The sequence below is a fragment of the Seriola dumerili genome, unplaced genomic scaffold (assembly GCF_002260705.1).
Source record: "Seriola dumerili isolate Sdu_G_001 unplaced genomic scaffold, Sdu_1.0 BDQW01000230.1, whole genome shotgun sequence".
Classification (NCBI taxonomy): Eukaryota; Metazoa; Chordata; class Actinopteri; order Carangiformes; family Carangidae; genus Seriola; species Seriola dumerili.
In genome coordinates this window covers 913511-940560 of record NW_019174485.1, presented here as the reverse complement: position 1 = coordinate 940560, position 27050 = coordinate 913511, and the positions used below count along the sequence as shown (strand labels likewise).

General features: G+C 42.4%; 1 protein-coding gene across 2 annotated transcripts; it reads right to left on the bottom strand.

Annotated features, from left to right (window-relative positions):
• Positions 1–1163: 1163 nt before the first annotated feature.
• LOC111229205 (coiled-coil domain-containing protein 85A-like) lies at positions 1164–26035 on the bottom strand. 2 transcript variants are annotated; one of them, XM_022755428.1, is made up of 4 exons: positions 25429–26035; positions 22949–24047; positions 4996–5053; positions 1164–2225 (listed from the first exon to the last, which is right to left on the bottom strand). In XM_022755428.1, the coding sequence occupies exons 1-4, from the start codon at positions 25672–25674 to the stop codon at positions 2207–2209; spliced, it is 1422 nt and encodes a 473-aa protein (XP_022611149.1). In that variant the 5' UTR covers positions 25675–26035; the 3' UTR covers positions 1164–2206. The 2 variants fall into 2 exon arrangements, with proteins under 2 accessions (XP_022611149.1, XP_022611150.1); XM_022755429.1 differs by lacking the exon at positions 4996–5053.
• Positions 26036–27050: the final 1015 nt, after the last annotated feature.

The window sequence follows — 27050 nt, the reverse complement described above, 5'->3', positions numbered from 1 at the left end:
AAAGGATGAGTCTGGTAATATTTTGTGTTTTTCGTATAGTCAGCACATACCAAAAGCAGCAATGAATTGATCCAACAGAGAACAGGCATTGTTAAGTGTAGTTAGAGTCTGATATATATTATTCCTCTGAACAATGGACATGAGCACTGTAGTTTACTTGAGTCAGTCTCACACACACACCATCCTGCTGCCATACTCAGTAGATTACCAAATGTGTATTAATCCATATCTGCAAAAATAGTCCCCAACCATCGCACTCTTTAGTCCAGATTGAGAAATGTTTTCAAAACCTACAGTGCCCAGCTATTTTAGCTAATTATTTTGTCTTTTTCAAAAATGAAACTTTATATTTGTGAATTGTCTTAAAGGAATTACATCTTCAGCAGCACCAGACAGGTTAAGGAAGTTGGAAAGTATCGAGAGACAGACTATTGTATTGTCATTGATGGTCTTTTTATGGGATCTGGTGACCATAACAAAAATATAGAATATCGTCAGCTATATCCTTTAACCTAATCTACACACACACACTCACACACACAATGGTGGGCAAACTCGTAAGTAACAGATGTTCAAGCACAGCTGGATTGAGTCTGTTGGTCAGGATGTGAAAGAAGGTGATGGGTGCAGAGGAAGGAAGACTTTGTGTTTCAGTTCCAGTGATTTAACAGGAAATTCTTTCCAGTTTGATCCCATTGTTGCCCATCTGACAGGATGAGACGGGGGGACATGTGAGGGTGTCACATTTAGCATGTGTTTCTTCTAGAGCTTAGTTACTTTAGTTCAAGTAGATTTCCTTTACTTGCAATCACATTTACACACAAACAAGAATGTTTTTTTTGTTTTTTTCACAAGCATTCAAACAGCTGACGAACACCTTTTAGTCTGATCCTTTGTCACTGCTGCTGTTCGTGACTTATTGATTTTTTCCTAACCTTAAAATTAGCTTTACATTGTGTCCAATGTGACCTTTGACTGCAGGGTCAAAGGGTCAAAGGTCAGCACACACTCACCTCCATGTCATTTCAGCACACTGAAATAAAACCTGAACAACTGATGCACTTTTACATAAAGAAGTCTGTTTATTATTTGATATATATATATCATATGCATCTTCATATAATAGTTCTAATACCAGTAAGTCAAAAATAATAATCATATTATATTTATATATATAGATATATAGAAAACTAATCCAATAATCTACTTTTTACTTGAACTTTACTTCCTTGTATAAAACAACATGGAGAAACGTATAATCTTCTCCCCAGCTTCAATATAGGCGCTTTAAGGGAGCAAAGAAGATAATACAAAAAAGAAAAATTACACCTGAACATTGCATCTTATGGAACTAGAACATCTGTCAGCAGCTAGTAATGTTGACCATCTTGGTTTAAGACACAGGAAAAGTTGTTTTTTTTTTTTCTTTGCTAGAACATCTTTGACAAATTTTTTGTTTTATTTTTAAGTTCAGTTTAAATGGCTGAAAAAGTTCAGAATTTTACGAGGAAAGGAGAGGAGACGATGGCAATCATGTGATCGGCTGGATCTGGAGACTGAGAGACAGAACATTAGATTACACCAGTCTCATTATACACTTTGGATGGTGAATGTCTGAAGATGAACGGGAGGAGGGAGAGAGCGGGAAAAAATGGGACAACAGCGGGGCTAAAGGAGGGAAGTAGAAGAGAGAAAGAGGAAAGAGTGTAGGAAAATAGTTAAAGTTGAGAACAGCAGGGTATAGAAAGTTTCATTTATGTGCTTCTCCACCAATGATCTACATTTGTAAACAGGGGGTAGCAGCACGAACAGTGCAGAGTCCTCTCCGTCTCCTCTCACCGATCCCCAGCGTCCCTCCCCTTCTCTCTGGGTGCTCTCTCCGGGAGGTAGCTGTGTCACAGTTGGCAAGGAGAGATATCCACTCTAATCCTTATAGCTGTGGCAGTCTTCCAGTTGTACCAACCGTACTAATAGCATTCTCGCAAGAAACTCCCCTCCCCTTAAACTCTCGATATGTAGAAATGAAAAAATGGAGGCAGGCTGTTTCAGGGCTGTGGACATGGATGAGGCCACGGGCGACAGACCATGCGGAGCCATGGACAGCGGCGCCCATGGGCCCTCGTGTCTTATCAAGGCCAGAGGCGCAGGAGGGCAGTACCGCTGCGACCCCTCCTCTGTTTGAGGAGCCTAACTGGTCAAGTTGGGGTCAAGAGGAGGCATCAAAGCTGTACAGGAAAAGAAGAAGAACAAGAAGAGATATTATAAGTGCTGTATGACTCTTATGGTGCATTTTTGAACCTTGACTGGTGTAAACAGGAAAGACCAGGGTACAAATAGACCTGAGCCACAGTGTGCCTGGGTTTACACTGGAGGTCAGTATGAGGATGTTTAGCAAATTTTGTATAAGGTTAAAGCAAATTATTACAAACTTACAAAAGAAAATGTAAATTCAGTGGATATAGGGTTATAGTTTGTGAGTAATTGTAATTATTGGTATTACTTACTTTTGATTACAATAATTAGTTTACTAATTATTCATGAATGAATTATTGAAAAATGTTAAAATAAAGAGTGGGTAACTTTTTAATGAACCATCAGTCACATCGGTCACAAACTGCATTTCCCAAGTATTTGTTATCAGCAGAAATACTGTCTATGTAAAAGGTGGGAGTGAGAATGACTGTGCCACTCACACAAGAACTGACTGAACCATGAATGAAGGAATAGTTTGACAGAATACACTTATTAGCCTATTGATACCGCTCTTGTGTCTGTATGTTCAGTATGAAGCTAAAGCCTGGAGGCGATTAGCTTAGTTTAGCAAAAAGACTGGAGGCCAGAGGACAGAGCTAGCCTCAGTCATGTGGTGAAACTATTTCTTGACCAACAACCGTTTATTCATCCTCCCATCAAGATGCTCCTTGTTGGATTTATGCCTAAAGTCTATCATTGCTCTCCAATTATAGCAAAAGTCAGGAACACTTGAACCTTTAGTCTGTTTACAACTGTGTTATAAACCACTTATTATATAATTACATACTGCACATAAATACTACATGAAGGCATTAGAATACAGTCTCTCAAAGAGAGTAGAACTGGCAAATGCATCTCTGATAGCAACATGATATCATAGACAGTGGAGAATTTTCTTTGGTTTGTGCTTGGAATAAATCAGCATTAAATGAACCTGTTGTTTATTTTGAATCTATTGGTGTGTGCCCAGACTTAGGTTTAGTTGTTCAGGAGGAGTAAAGTCTGGATTACATGACTCATTTAATTGGAAGTGTCCAGCTTCATTGGGGTGAGATCAGACCTTTTTTGTATGGACTTTTGCTGGTTAACTGCTTGCAAAGTGATTAAAATTCTGCATGGCGGTGCATTACTCTGGAAGCATTACTCAACTTCGCTGATTAATACTCAAGCATTAGCAGTACAAACAGATACGAATCCACACCAATTCTCTTTTTTATAGCAGCAGATATTTGACTTAGTGTCACTGTCATAGGAGAAAAAGAACAGGTGTCACATTTCTTACTGTGACATGACGTAAAAATGTCTTGTGTGAAAAAGGCCTATTCACCTTGCCAGATAAGAACAAGTTCCTGCCTCTCACACCAGCACAGATACTGAATTCATTCTTGAAGGTCATCTTTCTGAGGGGTCTTACAATAATCCACTAAGTCTGCAGATGTAAATGTTAAAAAGCTGTTCATAAATGGATCCAGATGCTCTGCAGCACCGGAGGATAAACACCAGCCACGGGGATTTTTCACAGAAAAGATGTCCATGGCCTATTACTAAACCATTATGTGTTAGCACATGATTTATTAACCGCTAATAAAGCCATTAATTACAAATTGTCCTGTCCTCTCATACAATCGGTAGACAGGCAGTTAAATAGACAGAATCAACAAAAGTCTGTGCAGAGAAGCAAATGAAAGAGACAGAGTGTGAGTGACTAAGATGTTCATCACTGCAGGTTTTTGTGTTTGCTTATCAGTGACAGATCCCTTTGTTCCTGCCTGCGTCCGTCTCCACCAAAGCAGAGGGCCGAGGTACGGCTGTGGGACCTGACTTCAGTCTGTATTGTTAGTACGTCCCCGTTGCTTTTCTCTAAGCTCGCAAATCATCCCCTGACATAAAGTACACTTTCTTCCTTTCCTCACCTGAGTCATTGATATTTTTGTAGGGATGGAGGTAAGTGGAGTGGGCTGAAAAAGCGCAGGCATAGTAGGAGTGATGGGGTGAAAATACTAATTCTGAAAGAAAAGGAGGAAGACGTTTACATCCACAGCTACAAAGAAAAAAAAATCGCTATATTTGGAAGAACGATGAGGAGAATGTGTGCGACATATGCCAGTATACATGGTAGTGCATGCGTGCTGCGACAGGAGTGGCCGGGGGGGGGGGGCACGATTATCCTCCTGGGGGACGTACATCTTGTCTTGCAGTCATTAAATATTAACACAACCATCTCGCCCTCCCGCTGGGGCCTGATTGAAGACGTAGGATGGCACACAGGGACGGGACAGGGTCACCTCTAACTCCATAGTCCCACTGTAAACCCACTGTGATTACACCTGGGCCAGAGCAAGCACGCAAACACATTACTCATCTGGGGGCAGTACACCGGACTAAGTCATAGAACGACCCTGCAATGACACAGGATCACAGCAGAAAATATTTTGTTGATCACCTACTGATTAGCACAAGAACAGAGTGAAAACGTTCCTATACTGTTATTACTTAATATAAACCACATGTACCCTCCAACCCAATAATTAAATGTAAATAGGTTTGAAGACTCCAGCTAAAGGCGGCACACTGTATGGTAAAATAGAATAATGGGAGCTAATTACAGGATTATGGACCCTTGTCCATTGTCTGTGGAAAGAACAGACAATGACCTTCACTGGCTGTCGTCCTTAATCCAAAGACTCTGATTAACACAAAAGAGGTTTATGAAAAAGAGGCAAGGTGTCAAGGGGCTCTTACCTGTCCCATAGCTTGACATTTCTACAGTTGTTAGTGCAGCAGCCGGCTGATATCAAAGCTGTGGCAAAGAGACAGAGGGAGAAACAGGTTTCAAATGTTTTGACAAAAGAAGATTTAAAGGTGACATCTGTCGGTTTAGAAACTGAATAAAATATGCTGATGGAGTGATACCAGTTTTTGTTATAAGTGGAAATACTGTGCAATAAAAGGTGGAATTGGGAATGAATGCACCACTCACATAAAAACAGACTGAACTATGAATGAAGGAATGGTTTGACATTTCGGAAAATACACTTATTAGCTGATTTGATAACAATCTCATGTCTGTATGTTCAGTATGAAGCTAAAGCCTGGAGGCAATTAGCTTAGCTTTAACAAAAAGACTGGGGGCCAGAGGACAGAGCTAGCCTTAGTCATGTGGTGAAACTATTTCTTGACCAACAACAGTTTATTCATCCTCCCATCACTTATGTGCAGCATCTCCACTGCCTGCTTGGCAGCCCCTGACAGAGACTGACAGCTGTTGCTCACAGAATAGTAACAGCGCGTAACTCCCTTCAAAACCACAAACTACGGCTTTTACATCTGTGTTCATGAACGGATTAACAAGAGAGATGTAACATGTCCATTAGTGAGCTTTAGAGGCTCTGCTGGGGGCGTGTTTTACTTTGAGGAGAGCTAAGCTAACCATTTCCCCTTGCTTCCAACTCATGGCCAGAAAGCAACGTTGTACATTTTTGCATCTCGTTAGACAACCTTTTATCATTTTCTTCTATAAACTCAAAGCATTACGTGATAAAAGCAACGATGTAGATGGGTAGTAAATAGTACAAGGAGCATCAGCTTTATGGCCGCTGTATAGAACAGCATTTACAACTTTTCCACATTTCCCCATCGTCTGTTTCAATCTCTGCTGCAATGGTGCGATTGACAGCGAGCGGAGCGGCAACAACCTTCATAGGGTGGCTAAATGTGAATCATAGTGTGCACAGGCACACACACACACACACACACACACACACACACACACACACACACGCCAGCCCACAGACAGACAGATTTATCTCCGCTTTAATCATCAAGTGTGTCGAATCTTAGACTAAAAGATAAAGTGAAACAGTGGAAGACAAAGACAAAGAGACAGGGTGGGGGTCGAGAGTGAGAGATTTTATTTAATGAATGACGGACTGAACCGCTTTGTCCACTAGAAGTTCAGTCATGCTCCGTCACACACTCTGAAAAGTGTAAAGACATCACACTATCGCACTCTGCTTTTCTGCCCTTAAACACAAAACAGGCTCTTGACTCTATCTTGACATCCTTGACCAAATACTCCTTTGCTCTTTCAGTTCTGCCTCTCAGGAAAACTCTTGCTGTCCAAAAAACGGAGTTAATCTGAGGCTATTTTAAAATACAGGACATACAGTATTTGCTCTCATACTTCAGTGGCTCTGTGAGCAGTTCTGGTAAGGACTTGGTTCGGTAAAGCGGTGGAAAATGCCTTTGCCTTAGGCAGTCTACAAAAAAAAAAAAAAAAATGTTATCCCTCTTTACCTCCTTTGCCCTTCAAAACAACTCTTTTCTTCTTGCTCCACTGCTTGATATAGTTCTCTGTCTCTCTTTCTCCCTCCACCAACGGTTTCCTCCCCATGAGTCCATAATCATGTTTTCAGCACATTTCCTCTCCTTGGTGCACCAACATCTCTCATTAAACATTCATAACGCACTTGTGACCGTGAAGGATTCCAGGGGCTACCTTTGCTACGTTCCCTGCCCCTTCCCTTACTCTGTTTATCACGGTAGGGGGGGGTGGGGGGCAAGACGCCACAGACAGATATGAAAACTGCTTTAAAGAGTCGGGGGGATGCATCAGTGAGCTGGAGGGTATTTTCATTTAGAGGTCAGGGTGTGGGGAATGGGATTGATTTCACAGTTAAAGCAGAGCTCATAGACCTGTTGGGAAGCAGTAAATTCACAATCGCATGTATCTCGCTCCCTCCTAACACATGAGCACAAACACACACAAAAAGTCGACAGGATGTGTGGCTGATTATTCAGCTGATACATTTGGGGGCAGGACTTTGTCTGAACGTGCTCTGATGGATCGATACAAACGTAGAATGGTCTAGCAATGACATCCTAGCAGTTTCTCAATGTGGTTTTTGATTGAGGCTAAGAAAAAAAATGACATTGAACAATTTATGCATCTTGTGAATAAGCTAATCCTTATAAGTTAGCTCTGAATTTATGTTGGTTATTAGTCTCCAATGTGTTCCAGATGAATTTTCATCACACACAAATAGTTGGTGCCCTTTTGTTCCTCAGCACAAAGACTTGTCTGGCATGTCCAGATGAATTTGCAACCGTGCTTAATACTTTGATTCACTGTAATAGAGAGTGACGTTTGTGGCGAATAGAAGGTTTTCAGAGAAAATGGCTTTGCTGGAGGTGTGTTACCTCAAAGGAGAAAACTGCTGATTAGTTTTAGGAAAAAACACATTTCTTATGCTCTCCATGTGGTATCAACCTAATGGTGACTGTAGTTATGTTTTTGAGTGGGTGCACGCAAGCATAGCAACTGCAAGCGGCAACCTCCAGAGTTGAGAAAAGAAGCCAACAAGGAAGTGCCAAAAACTGCAGTCCTTCCAATGGCCACTTGAGGCTGGCTCCAAAAGTGAGTCAATCCCCATAGATTTCTGATGTTAAAATGGGCAACTTTACAGCAGAAATAAACATATTTACAGCCTGGTACAGAAAACAGTTTTGGTCTCTATAGCTAATTTCCCCCTTCATGACAACTGTATGAGGGGTGCATTTTTATATGACTCACGCGTTTAAACTTTACTAAGACTTGTAGTGCTGCTTTGAGTGACAGGTGGGTGAGCATATGTTTGACAAAAAACCAGCATGCACTAGTCTCGGCTCCACCTCTTTGCCCATAGCCGAGAGGCAGCATCAGAAACTGCCAAGATGGTGATGGTGGAGCAGCTCACTGAGCTTCGAAACCGCTCTACAGAAACCTATGGGTGACGTCACAGAGGCTACGTCTATCTTTACATACAGCCTATGATATAACCTCCATAGCTAACACACAACTATACGTCTAGCTTAACACATAGACAGATGAGGGTGGCCGAGCTACCGCAACTGCTAGCAGGCTACATTACTGCTGGCTGAATATTGAGCTGAACTATGGGCTGTGCAAGCTATTAGTCTACTTTCTATACTAAAAGTCACTAAAGGGCTCTGAAAAGACAATAAATCTAGCAACAAAGGCGATAAGTTGGCAACACTAGTTGTAACTTCGTCACTCAGTCAGTCAAGGACATTCACGTTTATAGGGCTGACCCACACTATTGCAGTCCAAATGTCGTCCTTATTTTGACATATGAAGTGAGCCACATGACAAACTGGGATTTAGAATAATGTTTTTTCTCCTCTTAAACAGAAGCTTTAAGTTGCGTCTATACTTCAGCTTTCAAAGTGTCCTCTTCATTATCTGTTTCAGAGTCTCAACAGAGATGGTTGGAGTGTTTTCTCTGGGCAACCTCCAGATTACTATTGAAGAGATCCTTATATACTGTATGTTTTTCAGAATCTAATTAAGTAGAAATTATGTTTGCCTGACAAGTGGAAGGATTTTACATTTAAGTGCTTTTTTCATTTTTTAAATCAGTTTGTAAAAACGAAACAGCAGCGAAAGAATAAAGAAATGGAAGAGATTTAGCTTTGCTGTATGGTCTTTAACTTCTTTTCCAGTAAAAGTTTCTAGCGTTAGTGTTAGCGATTGTCTGTCATGTCACCCTCACCTTGCAGGTTGTAGTGGTCCATTGAGAGACTCCCAACTCAAACAAATACACAAAGTCAACAAGAAGTGTAGCTTAGATGGAACATTTGAAAGCAGGACTGTGTGTGAACATGCTCTGATGGATTCATACAAACGTCCTGTGGTCCAAAAGTGACACCCCAGCAGTTTCTGAGTTTGGCTTTGGATTGACGCCAGAGTTCTGAAACATGAATTCATGTTGCTTATATTAGTGCAAAATGAATATTTGGCCAAGTGTTCTCTACACGATGTGATTAGTTCCAGATGTGTTCCAGATGATTTGTCAAATAAACACATGACGGCAGGCCCTTGTCATCACCCTGCTGTATGAAGGGTGGCGCCCCTCTGTTCCTGAGCTCCCTGCCTTGTCTGGGACATCCAGATCAGTTTCCAGATCAGATGCTTGATATTTTTGTCTCTTTGCATTGTCATTTGTGTCAGTCTGACACTATGGCCACTCTGAAATTTCAGTGCTTACTGTACAAATATATTTGTAGAGTATAACACGAGGAGTTAGAAAATATGTCAGTCAAACAATACAGTTTCTTGTTCAGGGTATCATGCTAACTCAGTTCTCGGTCTAAGGACTCAAACTGTTCATGTACAAGAACGATTAGCTTAAATGGATTTGCTGTCTCAAGGTCGGCAGTCACACTATCATAGGTCACAAGATTACAAACTGCTGTCTTGTGATAGAGCAGTCCTGTTAACACACACACAAGCCATATGCCCAAATGCAGAGAATCCCTTTAGAGTGAGCCTGATCAATGTCTAATGAAAGTTGCTCTTTCTGAATTCTAACCAGCGTCTGTGACCTCTTCAAGGAGAGTTACAAAGTGAGAAAAACGTGCAGCACACACGGACAGTGTTTGTTGATTTAGTTATGGGCAGGGCGTTAAACCCAAAATTGGATTTAATGGGATTTGAGAGATGTGTAGAGGGAAGAGGTTTCGTTGCGGGTCAGAGCAGGAGTATATAGATAATGTGATTACTCCAGAATAATGCAGGGCCTAAGATCCCTTAAATTCCACCTCTGTACATCAGAGCTCGAGTGAAAGGCTCTAAATTTCCTCACAAAGAGATCTGTGAGATTGGCTTGGGAGAGGCTGCTCCCACACTGAATAAATCACTGTTATGGATGGGAAACCCTTTTTTCCCCTCTGCAGCCAGACACCAGTTATTAACTCCATATAACTCATCATCATATAATTCATAGAAGAGATTCAAAACTGTATTGTTTTTTTGGGTTTTTTTTTTTTTGGCATTGTTTACGAAATTGTAAAGTTTGATGGAAAACAACAAGTTTGCAAAATGATTCAAGGAGGCTGGGATCCAGGCAATAACAATAAAGTATTTGTGAGTGACTGCTGTATAATTTGTTAATGTCTGAATCAAGCCACTAAACACATGAACCTGCTCTCCTCTGCCCTGCTCATCTCTCAACCCTCTCTGATGTGTTAGCCCCCCACCTCCCCACCCCCTCTCGCCTTCTCTCAACTTACAGGATCAATGCAAGGTAATTTCACATGGCCATTCCCTCAGATCTCCTAAAAATCTGCCGCATAAATTATTCAGGCTGCCTGGGCAGGAAAGCCTGTGGAGATGCATGGTAGATCAGTGACCTTCCGTTTAGCGAGCAGTCATTCAGACAATCAGAGAGACAGACAGTCAGTCAGAGAGACAGACAGACAGACAGACAGACAGTCAGTCAGTCAGTCAGTCAGGAAGGATGCCTGGCAGGAGAGCTACTTGTCTTAACGTCCCTCAGGCAGCTGCAGTCAGTGCTGTTATGTGTAGCTCTGGAGCATGAGGGTAAGTCCTGAATGCATAATAAAGGGCTTATGCGTGGCCATAACACACACACACACACACACACACACACACACACACACACACACACACACACACACCAAGTGGAAACAATATGCAGGATATTTATGGAGTCAAGTCAGTGTTTGGTCAGTGGCTAACAGTGACTCACAGAAAGGCCCGGTCTTGTGATGCCAAGTCGATACCACTTCACGTCTGGGGAATTTCATCTCTTTGGTCAATTCTGCTTCACTAGATTGTACCACCAGCATGCTGATTGGCTGCACGGGTTGTCAGCTGTAGATGCGTTAGCTGTCAGTCAGTGTTGCAGAGACCCTGGTGGCCTGTATTTCTTTGTAAAATCAATGAAATTAGACTAAGCTAAAGCTGAATAACTAATTTCTATTTTTTTTTTTATTTAATCGAGGTGTCCTTTACAAAGGCTTTTTCAAACAAAAAAAAATGGCTGTCTGAGGACTTTCATATGTAATTCAGTATGCCGTGCTTAAAGTCATTGGACTATTGTGAGACTGGACAGTATGTTAAAGTATAGTTAAAGCAATTCAAGGACATGTGATGTTGCATAGTGGCGTCAAATGGCAGTGAAAAGTAACACACACACACACACACACACACACACACACACACACACATATATTTCTCTGATGTCTTTGTGTTTAGTATGGAGCTAAAGCTTAGAGGCAATTCTCATTAAGACTGACAGCAGTAGCCTGGATAGAACCTTTAAATCTCAGTAATTAACTCATTATATCTTGTTTGTTTAAGCCATACACAAACAGAAACGTAAAAACAACAATTTGTGTTTTTATGAGGAGTCTTTATGTTACGCTACACTTACTGGCTAACTGTCCTCATGGTTAATGGACAGACATGAGAATGGTACCACTCTAACTGATCGACAGAGCGTGATTAAGCATCTTTCCCAAAATAAGGACGTATTCCGTTTAAGAAATGATTGGACTCATCAACATTACAGTGTACTCTAGGTATGTCCTTATCAGTGTATTTGACAAAAAATTTCCTTAAACTTAATTTAATTTCCTGACCACAGCCATCTTCTCACTTTGATCTCAACTACACACCTGCAAAGTTTCATGACTGTATCTCACACGGTTCTGTTGCTATGGAGGTGACAACAAATCTGTCCCCAGACATATAACATAACATACAAACACCTGCCAAAGTACTGAAAAGTGCCTCCGTGGTAGTTCCCGCTACAGTGAGTGTCTCCAGGACCACATTTTGCCATGATGACACACACACACACACATACACACACATATAGACTCACACAACAACAATACCAGCTCTGCTGGTGCAGCTGGTAATGAGCTTTTCAGACTCACATTGTTGGTTGAAAAGATTTTCTTTAATTACTCCTCTTTTTTTCTTTTTGTATCTCGTTTATTTTGTCAGACATCCGTTGCAAGTATTGCTTTAATGACATTTTTTATCATTTAAGCTCCCATTTGTTGTCACATTAGACTATGCAGAGAATAAAAACACACAAACGAGAGAGTAAGACCTGTCATGCTGCTGTAATTAATGTTAAATGTCTTCTGACGACTGCGTGAGCGCTGTAATGAATTGAATGATGGCAGTGCATAGGAACAGGAAATAACTTGAAGCCCTGGTGGTCTGGAGTGTGGCTCACTGTGAGGATGGAGTAGACTGTGGACAGATGAGGGTATGAAACTCAGTGGAGTAGAGCTGGATAATTGGTACCCTGTAGGCTGATAAAGCCTACGAGGACTGTCTCTGTTTGTTCTTGTGTGTGTGTGTGTGTGTGTGTGTGTGTGTGTGTGTGTGTGTGTGTGTGTGTGTGTATGTGCAGTTATTTTGCCTTTATGATCTGAGGGATATAGACACACATCTACATCAAAAAAGAGAGTGTACTCATGCAAATTCATGCATGGAGTATAGGCATCAGTTTTACCAGGAGTCGTTACACATTCATAGACATGCTCATTTAGCATGATGATGGACAGATGCTAAAATTTAAAATCTTTGTTCTAAAATCAACCACTTGCGTTAAATTCATATTTAAACAAAAGGGATCAACAGAACATAAAAAAACAGAATACTGTCAGAAAGATTTATAGAAGTGAGAGCTGTCACAACATCAGGCCTTTACTCTCATTCTGTTGTTTTTGTCCTCTGTGTCGCAGCCCTCACATCATCGCTCCACATTCTGCAAGGGCCCCAATTGTCAGTCACATTGGTGTGGTATGGATTCTGCTATGATCCTCCAAGGTAAATTAAATATTTAAGCAGACATTTGCAAGATAAACTGCTGTTGTCCTATTTTAACATGTCACCACCCATCACTCCTCAGTGCTGATGAATAATATAACAGCGTGTAGAGGATTGTGGTGTGTGTGGCTCAGGTGGGCGGGGAAGAGAGGCAATATTGGTAATTTCACTAGCTGCGAATGATGTTGGACTTTCAAGCCTCCCAGAATCCTTTGCTGCTTCGTTTTTTCACCAAGGGTCTGCATTTAATGACTTCTGTCTTCTCAGCCCCCACAAGCCTTTGAAACTTGTTTATACTTTTTCACGCTGCTGTGTCTCTCTCCCCCTCCTTAATGAAAACAACAAATTCTTTTGTAGTTGCACAATCTTTTGCATTTAGAAGTAATGCGATGTATTGCGTCAGATATTAAAACAAAAAGAAAAATCTGTAGTCGCAGTTTGCTTCAGTATAATGCAATGTAATGTACAATTTAGGTAATGTTTCATGACATAAAGCCTGACGGAAGAGTTGACATGAATGCTGCCGTGCAGTGCCTGTGGGGTTACATATAGGTGTGGACAAGAATTTACATTTTTCTACTCTTAAAATACTGCACGTTTCACACAGTTGTTCTCACATTAAAGAAGTGAAAATTAGGTTTTTAACACTTTAAAAAAAACACTGCATCTCTTGAATGCAACTTGAATATGAAGAAATATCAATATAAAACTGTTTTTCCTGGAATTCATCATCCTGCATATAGAGAAACTGGCACAGAAAATGGTCATCTACTGTGGTTCAAAGCAAACCAAGAACTCTCTCAATTTCATGTCTTACCTGCAGCTAAAGTGCTCACGAAGCCAGATGAAAGGGGTAATTAAATGTAGCTTTTGCTGTAACAGTAAGGGAAATGAGCCAGTCAGTCTGGAGCAGTGGGGGGTAATGAAATTGATTTCAATATCTCAAAGAGGAAATCTCACAGACCCAAAGACATCGCTGAAAGTGAACCAGTAAGAGATAATGATATAAATATAATGACAGTGGTGCCAATCATTTCACGTTGGTAAGATCAGCCCATTCATCCGCAGTAATGGGAGCTGCACACGTGCCTTTGCTGTCATCCTCATCAGAGAAAACATTACATCAAATGCACATAATGCACAATATGGGCAGGAGATAAATTCATAGCCCCAGGAAATGGATAACTACATCCTGGGTGTTGTGAAAGTGGGGAGAGATAATAATGTTGTCAGCGGCAGCGCTTCTGACATGTTATGTTTCCGTTATGTTATCTCACTTTTTATCCCTCTGTTAACAGATGTTGGAGCTGTAAAAACCATCGCTGTGATGGCAGCAGCAAAGCAGCTCATCACTGCTGCTTGAGCAGTGATACAAATGCACAACAGACCGGCACCACAGAAAGGCTAGCCGAGCATTAAAGTGAGACTGTGTAAATTGTTGAGAGAAGAAATAACACGTTCTTCCCCAGACAAATTAAAAGTTGGAATCAGAAGCATAAAATGCACCACTGCTCAATTCCACACACTAAAGGGTTTTAACAATGCAGCTTTTCTTCAGTGGCTTCTGATGGCTAATGATAGCTAACTATAAGCTGTCTTCATCTACCTGTTAAATTGATGGCATTTGTCCTTCAGAAAAAAAGAGCTTGTTATTTAAATGTATTTATTCTGACATGGCAAGACGTTTATGGACAGCCTAAACATGATGGTACACATGGTACATGACAGGGAAGGAGTGTCAATGCTGTTGAAAAGTTATGATTTGAGGGAAGAGGAGTGTTGTCGCTGTTATCTCACAGTGGATCTGTATTTTTAAAACGTACTGCCATTGAAGCCATCATTAATGACCATTATGAATGCAAGGGACGCCCTAAAAGTCATCAATTTCATCATGTATTAGACCTCTGCTGCTCATTTTATAATGCCCATGAGTAGACAAACACAGAATTACAAGATATTAAGTTGGGATTCACATATCTAACATTTTGTGGAAGAAAACTGACAATATATGTATTGAAATTGTAACCAGGTCTGTCCTGGTGATACTGCCGTTGTGACTTCTACTTCAAAGTGACTGGCGTTTATTCAGATATGAGACAGGTATGCAAAGGAGATATAACTTTTACATAATAAGGTGAATATTTAAATGGTAGACATTGCTGTAAAATGTATCCGTTTGATAACTGATGACTCTTCTCTACTGTGTTCCTCTTGTGCTACTCTTGTGCTACACTATGTTTGAGCATTTTTATCATATCCTGAAAATGTTGCTTTGACTTGCTTTAAGTCATACAAAGCAGACGTAACCTGAAGATACTCATTCATTTCTGCTTTTATTCTCTTAATGTTCCTTAGAAGGCTCAGTGAAAAATAAGACTATGTCAAAACCTAGTATATGGCTGGACCCTGTCCTAGGCTATTTGCATTCTGCCTGGTGTCAGCCAGTTTCAGCCCTTTATCTGTTTGCTTCTCTCTTTCAATACAGCTGAATTCCCAATAAATCTGTTTTCACATATAGTCCTTTTTTAATGAACTAAACTCGGTCCTCTTAAAGCGGACCAACAGAAAACAGACTCTGTTGCATTCATATTTTGAGTTCATTTGAAAGAGGACTCAGTTCTCTTTGTGGTCCAATTCAGCTCTGATGGAGCCTCTTACTGTTCCCACTATAGTTCCTCTGGAGCTCCCAGACCTTTACTGCTTTGGAGAAGTACAGCAATTGTTTCCTCGGATCAAAAATTCTCCTCGTCCACCAGTCTCGCTGCCGTTACCAGCAGCCATGGGTCCGAGTGCAATAGCATGTGATCTGTCTGCGGCAGGGCTAAAATACAATGGCAAAATGCGAAGGAGCCTGCAGTGCTTTGTGTTCACAATGCACAGGTTCAGTGAACCGCAATGCAGGCATGAAGCAAACCGAACTGAGACCATTCACTTCTAATTTGCTATGTTGGCAAAACTGCAGACTGTAAGCACCCCCCTGATAGAGATTGTTTGTGCCAATTCATTTTAAAAGAACAACGGCCAGTGAGGAAACTCCAACTCAGTCAAGTGGCATTTGGCTGACCAATGGTAGAATTATGATCAGTCAGTCAGTAAGTCAGTCAGAGACATTCACGCTTATAGGGCTGGCCTTGCTGTTGCGGTTCAGCCAAATATGGACATCAGTTCTTACTATAGTCAGTCAAACATTCAGCTCAGTGAAAGCCTGCACAAACATGCACTCAGCTACATCTGTCCAGCTCCGCTCTCCTCCTTCACCCCCACCTGATCACCTGACACCCTCAGACTGCCGGCTCTCAGCATGACACACAGCTACAGCTGAAGTAAATGTAACATTGCTAAATGTGGTTACTGCTGCTGACTTTGGGACTGACAGAGGTTCCCTCAGGCCCAGTCCTGCCCTCGTACATGGCAGCCTCTCAACTTCCAGTTAATTACCTGGCCTAGCGAGCTAATTTCCTCTCAGCTCAGTGGGCCGTTCCCCATTGGCGCAGCGTAAGAGGACAAAGACTGTTCTCCATTCCACTGGGTTTGCGTGTCTACCGGATGACTGGGGCTACTGTGGAACATTTGTCACATTCCTCCGGGGTTTGGGCTGGAGCAACGCTAGTACATGCCAAGCAGCCTCCTTCATAACTCACACAGCTACTTAGGAGCTGCTGGTGGAGGGGGAAATTTTTGGGAGCATCCTGCAACAGTTAACTGCTCAACATGTTCATATTCTCGTTCAATGATCTTTTAAAACATTAAACATTTGAATATTGGAGCATCCAGATGCAGTGCAGGCTCATAATATTGTAAATGTTTGCGCTAAAGCTGCAGTACATAATCTGTTTCCTTTCCGTTCCCTAATTCATAATTTATCCTTTCAAAAACATTTTTGTTCTCTTGTCACACACATTTCACACTCCATTTCCCTCTGACATTACTCTAGTTGTGAGTATTTGGCTGAAATTACCAGTACAGGACCAAAAATAAGTCTGTATTGTTTAAGTAATACAAAGCAAAGAGGCAATAAATGGCTCTATGCTCCATCCAGGAGGAGCATGAGGCTGATGGCACCTAGATTAAAAATGACAAGGATATGCACCAGAGGTAGATAAACAAAATGCCTCATCATGTACTCCTAGGTTATTAATGGCTGCTCCGATGGCTTATAGGCAAGGGTGTTTGGGATAATTGGTCTCGGGTGTGATTACAAATTCAAATGCCATGATAGCATTTAAAAGTAGCATTTTCCCCTTTGTGGATCTGTGATAAAGACATCCACCTTGAGAATAGCACATCTCTAAAGGCCCTAAGCTCTGACTATCTCTGGAGTTTTTAACCTGCTCTCATTCCTCTACTGTTTAAGATGATGAAAAAAAAGGGAAGCAGGGAATACCTACTCATTAAAGAAAATGAAAAATACTACTTTTATTTGCAGCTATTTGAACTAGTCGATCTACACATCATGCCAGTTTATTAAGTTCACAAAGTAATGAAAGGTAAAGCTAGTGGGATAGTGGCGATACAGGTGAGACTGTTGGGTAATAATACTAATCCATTTGAGTTACAGCAGCCTAATGCTCCCTCAAATCCTTTCATGCCAACCAGCTGTGACAAACATTTGAGTTTCTTCATGCCGCTTAGGCTGCGAAACTTCACAATTTGTCAAGGGGATGCTTTCCATCCATTGCTTTGGCAGACGAGTGAGGAAGAAGACGATAGAGTGGAGTCAGAGGACGAGCAAAAGATATGTTACAGAGGGGGAGATAGAAAGAGATGGGGAGAAGGAGGGGAAGAAAACAGCTAGTAATCCACTCAAATACTTCCTCAACCCTCTTTTCCTCAGCTCAGCCTGGCAAACAGTACATCCTCTAGCCTTCTCCAGAAAGAAGGCTTTGTAATCAGAGTTTTCTCTGTCAGACAGCTGGTTGTTCACACTGGCAGCCAATTAGGATGGAAGGAGAGAGGAAGAGAGAGGAGAGGAGGGAAAGAGAGAGAGAGAGAGAGAGAGAGAGAGCGAGAGATAGCCTGGCTTTCTCAGTAACTGTGGAGAGGGAGAACATTATCTGAGGCCAAAGCTTCAGTGATGAATTCCTGTAGCACTGACAGGCAGCAGCACTTCTAAACAACAGCCCGAGGAGCTGGATAGTCCGAACTGATGCTACAATTATAGAGATTAACAGAATCAATGAGACAATGCCATGATCTTTGCTAATTTAATCAGATATGGTATGCTCGAGAGTGGAGGAAAAAAAACGTTGGACCATGCTGCCAGCGTTTGTCAGTTCTCATTGAGTCAGAAAACACCAAATGGAGTTAGAAATGAATATGCAAAATTTTACCAAACACTTTTCTGGTTCTGTGTTCAGTTTCTGTGAAAGTGAAAATGTTTTTTTTTTTTAAATCAAATATTCGCAAAACAACTCCCACAAACAAATAATCATCATGATCATAGCTTATAGCAACTGAAACCAGGCATGTCAGACTTTGATTTCTCCTCATGCTTGAAGTGCTGAGTATCTGTAGTTAGAACAACACTCAGTATTTAAAGAGTTTTGTGTGTTTTTTTTACCCCTTTCCAAGAGTGAACGTTAACACCTCTGTCCTTCTCTTTATTGGGTTTGGGGGAGTTTACTTTCCAGCAACCCAAACTCATTTATAGTAGATAGTTTGTCAAACTCACTGGTTGGTCCTGATTCTTTTTTCTCATGTAAAAGTGAAAATATGATCAAAGCATGCATCTAATCTGGTTCCTGTCCAGGTATGTTTTCTATAGTGAGTTGTGCTTCCAAACAGGGATTATGTATGCAACATTCAGGTAGACCTAACTAGCAGGACCTTGCAATACAACTACAATGCTGCTCCTTTATTTCAACGTCTTACATGGATCATTAGTCGACTGGTAAGGACGCCTACTTTGATGTAGTGTCCGTCTGTCAGCATCATCATATATGATGATATCTGATAGCTGTCAGTTGCATATTTAAGACCTTATTACATGGTTTTCATTTAAAAGCAACCAACTCACAGAGTTAGCATTATCTAGCTGGCTAGCTTCAATTAAATCTGTTAGCAACAGTTTTCATTTCAGGAGGAAAAATCAGTGTTCGCTGGCGAGAAAAGACAAGCATTTGAAATGAAGAAGGCACAGTTTCCAAAATAACGAAGAATTTCAAGTGGTACACCAGCTACTGTTATCACTGTAAACTGCATATTTATAAGGCAAGCATGTGTGTGTGTGTGTGTGTGTGTGTGTGTGTACTACTCATGTTGTGGGGACATATGTCTGTTGACACATGCCCTGTTCAGACCTGGCAATAACATGCGTCTCCACATGGGTTTTGAGTCACCACTTTTGAATGGATCTCACTTCCCTGCTCTATATGCAGAAAAACACAGTATGTTTTGTTGTTTTTAGCCAGTCCGACTAAGGATGGGTCTGTTGTCAATGTGTGTGTGTGTGTGTGTGTGTGTGTGTGTGTGCGCGTGTGCGTGTGCGTGTGTGTGTGTGTGTGATCGGATCACTCAAGACAAATGTTAATGCCAGGTCTGAACAGGGCCACAGTCACATTAAAGTAAATCATGACATGAAGATTTGGTTTAAGGTTAGATTTAGATTGTGGTTCGTTTTTGCGTCTCCAGGAAATGAATGTTATCTCCTCTAGCATGATATAAACATGAGTGTGTATGTGTATGTCTGTGTGTGTGTGTGCGCGCGTGTGTGTGCGTATGTGTGTGCGTGTGTGTGAGAGAGACATTCACACAAGGGCAGAGGTTCTCGCACACACAGTAGTGTCTTTTTTTTCCCTTATGGCCTTTCTTTCTCTCCTCGATCTTCTGAGCAGCTTAAGCTAATATGCAGAACTTGTGATTGCTAAAGCAGAAAACATGATTAAGTCTCTCCTCCTTTTGAAAAGGACCCTCTGCAGTGCAGAGATCCTATAGGCTTAGCGAACAGTCACCCCTCCAGTCTGGGTCAGAAGGCTACAGTGTTCATGGCTGATTATCTGTCACTAAAAGGGAATCTATATCCATGGAAGGGCTGATATTTTTGATCTGGGTCATCACTGAGCTGAAGGTGCCATTGTTTATAAAGCTCAATATCCCATACAACGTCTTCACAGGCTTTAAAGGCCCATTATTTTATATGGGCAAGACAACATTTATTGTACAGAAACCTGTAAAACTCCAAAGTGACATGCAGTTATGTTATCTCTGATTTATGCATTTAGTACTCCTTGAATTCTCCAAATGCCTTTTTAGTTACACCACTTATTGACTTTCTGGATCACGTAGTGCAGAGATAAAAGGCTATGCTTATTCTGGCTTTTTTCATCTAGAAGAAGAAGTGAATATCTCTGTCATGTTTTGCACAGTGACACTAAGAGTGCTTTTAGTCGCGTTGGGGTATTCCTTTCTCCCGGCTGCAAATATAACAGAATATGTGTGATAAGCTTCCCAAAAGATGTAACAGCAGAATGTATTAAAAGGCTGCAGAGGTCTGAGAGTTGTTTTGCTTTCATTTTGGATTTGACAGAAATTTAAATGGCCTGAGCTTCAGTGCTGTTGAGTGTCACATGAACATGAGACTTTCATTTGTCTGAATAAAAACCCTACACTGCCACAGTGACCCTGGATGGGACACTTTAGCGCATCCACCCAAATCACACACACACACACACACACACACACGCGCGCGCAAGCGAGCACACGCGCAAATACATAAAAAATGAAATAATACTGTGCAAAGGGCTTAGAGGATAATCCAAGCGAGTAGAGTGTACTACATCGTCACAGGAATTAAATTCCCTCTTCGTCCAAAAAAGGACATGGCAGTAAGGATGGGTCAGTGGATGACACACATGGACCTGACCACAAAGCTGGTCTCTTTACTTCTCTTATCTCTTTCTCTACATCTATTAATTACTCTTATCCTTCCTTTTCTTCATCTGTACTGTGGTTGGTTTGAGTGGTGTTTTGGTGTATTTTAATCTATAAGCAATAGGCAGGTGGTATTTTTGTGTTAAAGTCTGAAGCAATTAATTCAGTATCTGAAAGCAAAATCTCCAACCTCTGGCTAAGTGTTGATTGCGTGTCTTGATCTGCCTGTAAATATTGTGTTGTGACACTTGAAGTTACTGTCCTTGTCAGGTCAGTGGAGGCATGGTCGGGCCTGGGGGGACATGTTCATGATAGAGATAAACAGCCATCCTGACAGACAGTAAGCCGTGATATACCAATATGACTCCATGGCAACACACATGCACGCTCAAAGTGTTCTCACACACGCTTAATGAAGTCTTTATGGACCTGGTTAAAGGCTATTTGCTGCGTGCATTTCACTTTGAGCTAAGTTCACAACAGTTATGCCACAGTTGGCAAACCACCAGGCTCGAGGGGCAGTGAGTGCCCTGTGCACTCACAACATTTTCCAGTTAAGGATTTGTGAGGTATTAATGTGGCATCATATGGGTTTCATGTTACATCAAGATTGAAATCTGTCTGAAATCTACGGAGTGCACATACAGTTAAAATAGAAACAGAATGATGATGCAAATCGAAGTTGCGTGCGTCTTTATAATAATCTGGTGCAATCCATAGAGGTCGCAGAATGGCTAGAGAGAGCATGTTTACCACTAGACTGTAAGTCTGCAGTCTGTAACAGAGGATTTCTGTTAAAAATTTGTAGTCCTCCAAACTCAAGCTGAGATGACCCTGATGACATCACAGTGACATCATTGGGGTGATTTTGTCTGACTCCAGTGCCACGGAAGCCATTACACAACTTTTTACTACTCTACTAAACTTATCCTTATGTGTAAAATCTGTGGAGTCACTGAATGTTAGCAAAGATAGCACACGCTGTAACCAGTAATTTGGGTCTTTGCCTTGTAATTGTCTATTTACAATGAAACACATGAATCCAGCTAATCAATAGGTTTAAATGACTCGTCATTCAGTAAATATAGCACACGTTCTCACATAACTACTGACAGACCATCATGAGAGGTAACTGAAACCCTTCCTGTGAGTGTTGGGTTTACTCCGCTCTGTGTAGACTGTTTCTGTTTCTCTTGTAATTTAAGCCTATATTGCAAAGTCAGGTAGATTTTTCACCTTGAGGAATTTGTCCTTTAGCTTCTGCCAGCTCTGTGCCACTCAGCACTTTTTCCCCCAGAAATCATTATCAGCCACTGTGGGGTATTTAAACAGCCGCCAAGTTGGTACTTTGATATTCTTCCTTCTCTCTAACGTCCTTAATTCTAACTGATCTCACTGAGATGGGCATGACTGCAGAAAAGATTTGGAGGTAATTCATTGTCTACTATAGTACGTGCATGTGTGTGTGTGTGTGTGTGTGTGTGTGTGTGTGTGTGTGTTTTTGTGCCAACAGTAACATTACACCACTTGCTGAAATTTGAGCATGGATCTTTTGAGCTGAATCTGTTCACCTTAGAAACAGAACATGTAAAATAAATATTTCTAAACCCCTTATTTTCTCTCTCATCCACTGAGCCAACCCACATTCCTCTAGAGACGCCAAAAAAAAAAATCAATACTGCTGTAAATTTTGCAGCACTTAAAGTGAGGAGGAGAGACTCTTTTTTTCTCAATCAAATAAGTACATTCCTGATCACACAACTAATTTTTGAATACTTACAGATGAAAAAAGACATCTCTATCCTACTGTATCCTTCTGGTACAGAGAGAAAACAATAAATTACCAAAACCTTGGGAGGCTTTTGTGTTAATTTTTGGTGCTCAAGTGCGTCCTTGAGTGTGTCTGTGTGGCTTGAGTCTGTGTGAATTTGTGTATCTTTCTGTCTAAAAGATGTTGCACAGCATCATCCACTGTATTTAAGAGGTTGTGTGGATGGGAAAGTTGGATAATTTAAGTATTTTTTGGGCTTTTTTGAGGGGGGGTGGGGGTTGATGTTAATTAGAAGACTGAAACACAGGATTTTCACATGCACCAGCACAGAGATATTTCCATGCGCACACACACACACACACACACACACACACACACACACACACACACACACACACACCTACCATTCATGCCATTGTAGATGCTCCGATGATGTGGCGATAGCTCGTCTCCAGCTGGCCTCCTCTGCCCATCTCTCACAGGGCTGCCAAACTTCACATGGTCAGGACTCATACTGTACTGGTGCCTATGAGTTTCGGGGCTGCCCCCTGGGACCACGCAACCCTTTTCATGGTGCTCACTGGTCCCTAAATGTGCCTGTCGGGGCTCAGGGCTCCCACAGCCTGTACTGCTTATGCTGCTCCTGTGGTGCCTCTGAAAGAGCTCCCCGCTTCCTCCCTGGCCCAGGTAGTGCTGCCTCTGGCCCAGGAGGAGATCAGAGCTGTGGTGCTTGGGGTGCTGCTCCGGACTGCGTCGGCCCACGTTCTTCCCATATTTTTCCGGGCTGAGGCCTCGTATGGCTCGACTGTGGTCAGGCACGGATATGGAGCCGCAGCGGGGTCGGCAGAGCTGGGGCAGGGTGTATGGGTACTCTAGGCTTGTACTTCGATGGCGCCCAGCTGGGTGCTCGGGACTGGACACCTCCCTGTCACCTCCGCTTCCTCCTCCCATTCCACTGATGCTGCTACACCTGGGTTTATGTACAAGCTCAGGGCTCCCTTTTTCCCCACCACTGCCAACTCCACCCACTCCCACAGCCAGGTGAGGCTGCTTATGATGAGGGTGATCGGAGCTGTCAGCGCTCCCAGCGCTGGAAGTGCTGCTCCCATCCCCCACGTCTCTCATCAGGAGCCCCTGCCCAGGCACCAGCAGTAAACTGTTCTGACTGTCTATGGAGTTGCGGCACCCTCCTGTCCCTACACCCCCTCCGCCTCCACTTCCTCCGCTGCCACCTCCTCCAACTACCACCCCCTTCTCCTCGTCCAGCAGCAGGCAGAGCTCCTTCAGCTCCAGGTTCTCACGGATTACCTCCTCCTGTCGATGCTCCAGCTCCTTGAGTTTCTGGAGATACAGCGTCACCTCTTTGCGCATGATGCTGGCACTGTATCGTCCCAGGCGCTGCCACTCCCTGGAGACACGCTTTCCTTTCTGACGGTCATCATCCAGAAAGCAGCACAAGTCCCGCAGCTCACGGTTGTCCTCCTGCAGCTTCTGATTAATGTCCTGAGAGGAAGAGAAGGCAGAAACAAAAGGAAAGGAGAGATGAGTTGAGCTGGGCATTAGGCCTAAGCATTAGGCATCATCATAAATTCAGACAATGCTAATCAGCATACAGGAACACAAACATGCTTTTCATTTGATATGAAACTAAATAGTTTTACTTCTATTGTGTAATTGCATTTCAAAGTAAATCGCTGCAACCATTGTCCAATTTCAATCCACTTCACTGCACTGATATAAACGCTGTATGCAATCATAATAAAACGAAATCCTAATCCTCTCTGTCTTTCCCATAAAAGCACTGACTCACTGTGTACCATTCAATGTGAAGTACATAATGTGGCTTAGACTGCTCTATAGGATATGGAGAGACCACACATAGGAGTACAGCTGGGTGAGGGCAGAGAAACCATTCGTCCTGAACGTTTTATACCAAGTAACATTTACTTTAACATACCTTCCTCTTTCCTCCTCTCTCATTCTGTAATGATTTAACTATTCCTCCCTTCCCTGCTCTCTATCGTCTCTCTCTGTCTCTCTCTCTCTCTCCCTTTCTTACCCTCCAGCTCTTTCCTGTGTGATTAGGCAGCTTGGATGAGTGGAGAGGTGACCAGGTCTCAAAGAAAGCCAAATGATCCCCATGTGCTTCATGTGAGTCTACCTCAGGCTGTGTCTCAGCTTTAACTGTAAACATTGTGGACATTGTGCCATATTCCTCTTATTAGTGGTGCAGAAAATGAAGGCAGTGGGTAAAGGTTACTGAGAAGGATAATGCCTGCATATACTTTCAAAGCAAATGCCACAATGTCCTGAAGGCAAATAATCCTGCACACATTGTAGATTTATGAGCAGTTTTTTTTTTCTTTTTTTTTCTTTTTTAGGAATGTAGGGTGTGTGTAGACAGAGAGAGATCTGGATGCCAGATTTGGGCACTGGCATATGAACAGAGCTGTAGGTTTACAGAGGGAGATGCCCTCCTTTTAAGTATTAAAAGGATTTTGAATTTCTCCCTTACTGGCCTGCTGTACTTTTACTTGCCCTGTGTTTTATAAGCTGATTTGCATAGATACAGTGGAAGTATCGCTTCCCTTGTTAATAAAATTCCTCTTGGTTTTTAAAAGCCTGAATTTCCCACCTCCCAGCAAAAGTTAAATGAAAACTACAACTCTGCCCTAGGTTAAGAATGCGTGAAAGCCTATGAGCACGTATCATCCACATCAGATCCTCATACAGGCCTACACAATGGCACAATCAACTTCAACGATGCCATCTATTCTCACACCACGTTTGCCGAGGCGCTAGCTGAACATCCCTCCTGCTATGCGCGTTCTCAGGTGCGCTCCAAACCTATGATCTCATCCTTCACCGATGCGCGCCCCCTCACCTTCAGCCCCCTGATCTCGTTCAAATGCAGCTGGAGGCTGCGATTGACCTCTCGGATGAGATTCCCGTGGTCCAGAATCACGCTCATCTTGTCGGCCTCGGACCGCCTCAGCCGCCGCACCAGATCCTCCTTGGACCACTTGAGCAGCTCCTCATCAGACAGACCGGAGATGTCCTCCGCTGGACTTTCAGTCTTCGCTATCGACAGCTGGAGCTGGGGCTGGGGCGGTGGAGTCGCTTTCTCCATTGGCACAGCTCCTCCAGCACCGTCAAAGGGCAGAAAATACTCAGAGGCTCGTTGACAACCTCTGCTCGCATCCGCTCCCCGGTCGACTTTGGGTGGAAAACGGTTACCGTTTGGAAATCAGTCGCATAGTTTGGCCTTTTTTTTTTCTGTTGCTCCCGACACTTCCACTCTCTGCTAGAGCAACAGCTGACGATGCCGGCAGAGTGCGAAGCAGTGGAGAAGATGCTCTGCTGCCTTTCACTGCAACATCCTCACAACCGAGGTGGATTCTATGCAGCCGACCTGCAGCGTGAGTTACCGCCTCGGTTTAGTATCCAAAATCAGTCCCAAATGTAGTCAATGTGAGGAGAGCTTCGCGGACAGTCGGTGCACACACCTGCCGCATGTAGGTTCAGCGCACTGCGAGAAAGGAGGGAGTCCGCTGCTGTGCAAGGCAGAAACACGGAGAGAAGGAACCCCCACCCCGCTCCTCCTCCCTCTGCCTCTCTCTCTCTCTCTCTCTCTCTCTCTCTCTCTCTCTCTCTTTAGCCCTCTCCCCCCAGGGGTTTGTGCCTCACCAAAAATACAGCTGGGTTACAGCGCCACCTAATGTTCACATTCATAAACAATCTACCTGCAATGCTGAGTTCAAGACCTCTCGGATTTACTTTAAAATGAAATTGGAAACACAGGTTTCCCTCAGATCCCTCATGAACACTGGCGTTTTGCTGAAAGTGTGATGACAGGAAACGCATCATTAGCAGAGAGTTGGACAGAGATTTGCTTTCAGAAAATTTAAATCGACTTCACAAGCATATATAATCACTCAATATGCTATTGCTGTTTTATAAATAGTATAAATAAAAGTGCTTTTGCTCCGTGACGTCCTGTTCTACCACCTTTTCTCTCAAGCAGCTTACTCATTCACTGCAACCTGGGATTTAAATTGAGTTAACATCCCATGTTTTTAAAAGTGCACTGTAGTGCAGTATTTAAATTGAAAGTATTGACTTGAGTAGACATAATAATCAGTTAGTGGGCTTTCATTCACTAAAATATAGGCTGTTCAAAAATAAGGCCTATAACAAGTGGTTTCGACACAGACATATTTCAAAAGTCCCAGTATACGAGGGTAGCCTTGAACGCAGCATGACCACGAGCAGCAGTGTGCTAGTTTCCCTCCAGCAATATGGACTCATGCTGCAGGGGAGCAACAGGGTTTGTGTGACCTTGAGATATAAAATTGTATAAAACATAGAGCGACGTAGATAGATTACTTATCAGTCTTTAATTATTTCAGAGGGGGGTTATTGCTCTGAGCAGTAGTAAGCACAGATTGATAATGCTGACAAGTAGTTAAAAGGGTAACAAAGTACTAAGTAGGCCTACCCTACTGT

Bases quoted from the DNA above. Each gene is read 5' to 3' on its own strand.
- LOC111229205 (XM_022755428.1), bottom strand. From the start codon at position 25,674: ATGGAGAAAGCGACTCCACCGCCCCAGCCCCAGCTCCAGCTGTCGATA. The intron at 24,048-25,428 runs GTGAGGGGGCGC...TCTTCCTCTCAG, and splicing joins ACGAGATCAGGGGGCTGAAG to GACATTAATCAGAAGCTGCA. The intron at 5,054-22,948 runs GTAGGTGTGTGT...TCTTTGCCACAG, and splicing joins CATCTACAATGGCATGAATG to CTTTGATATCAGCCGGCTGC.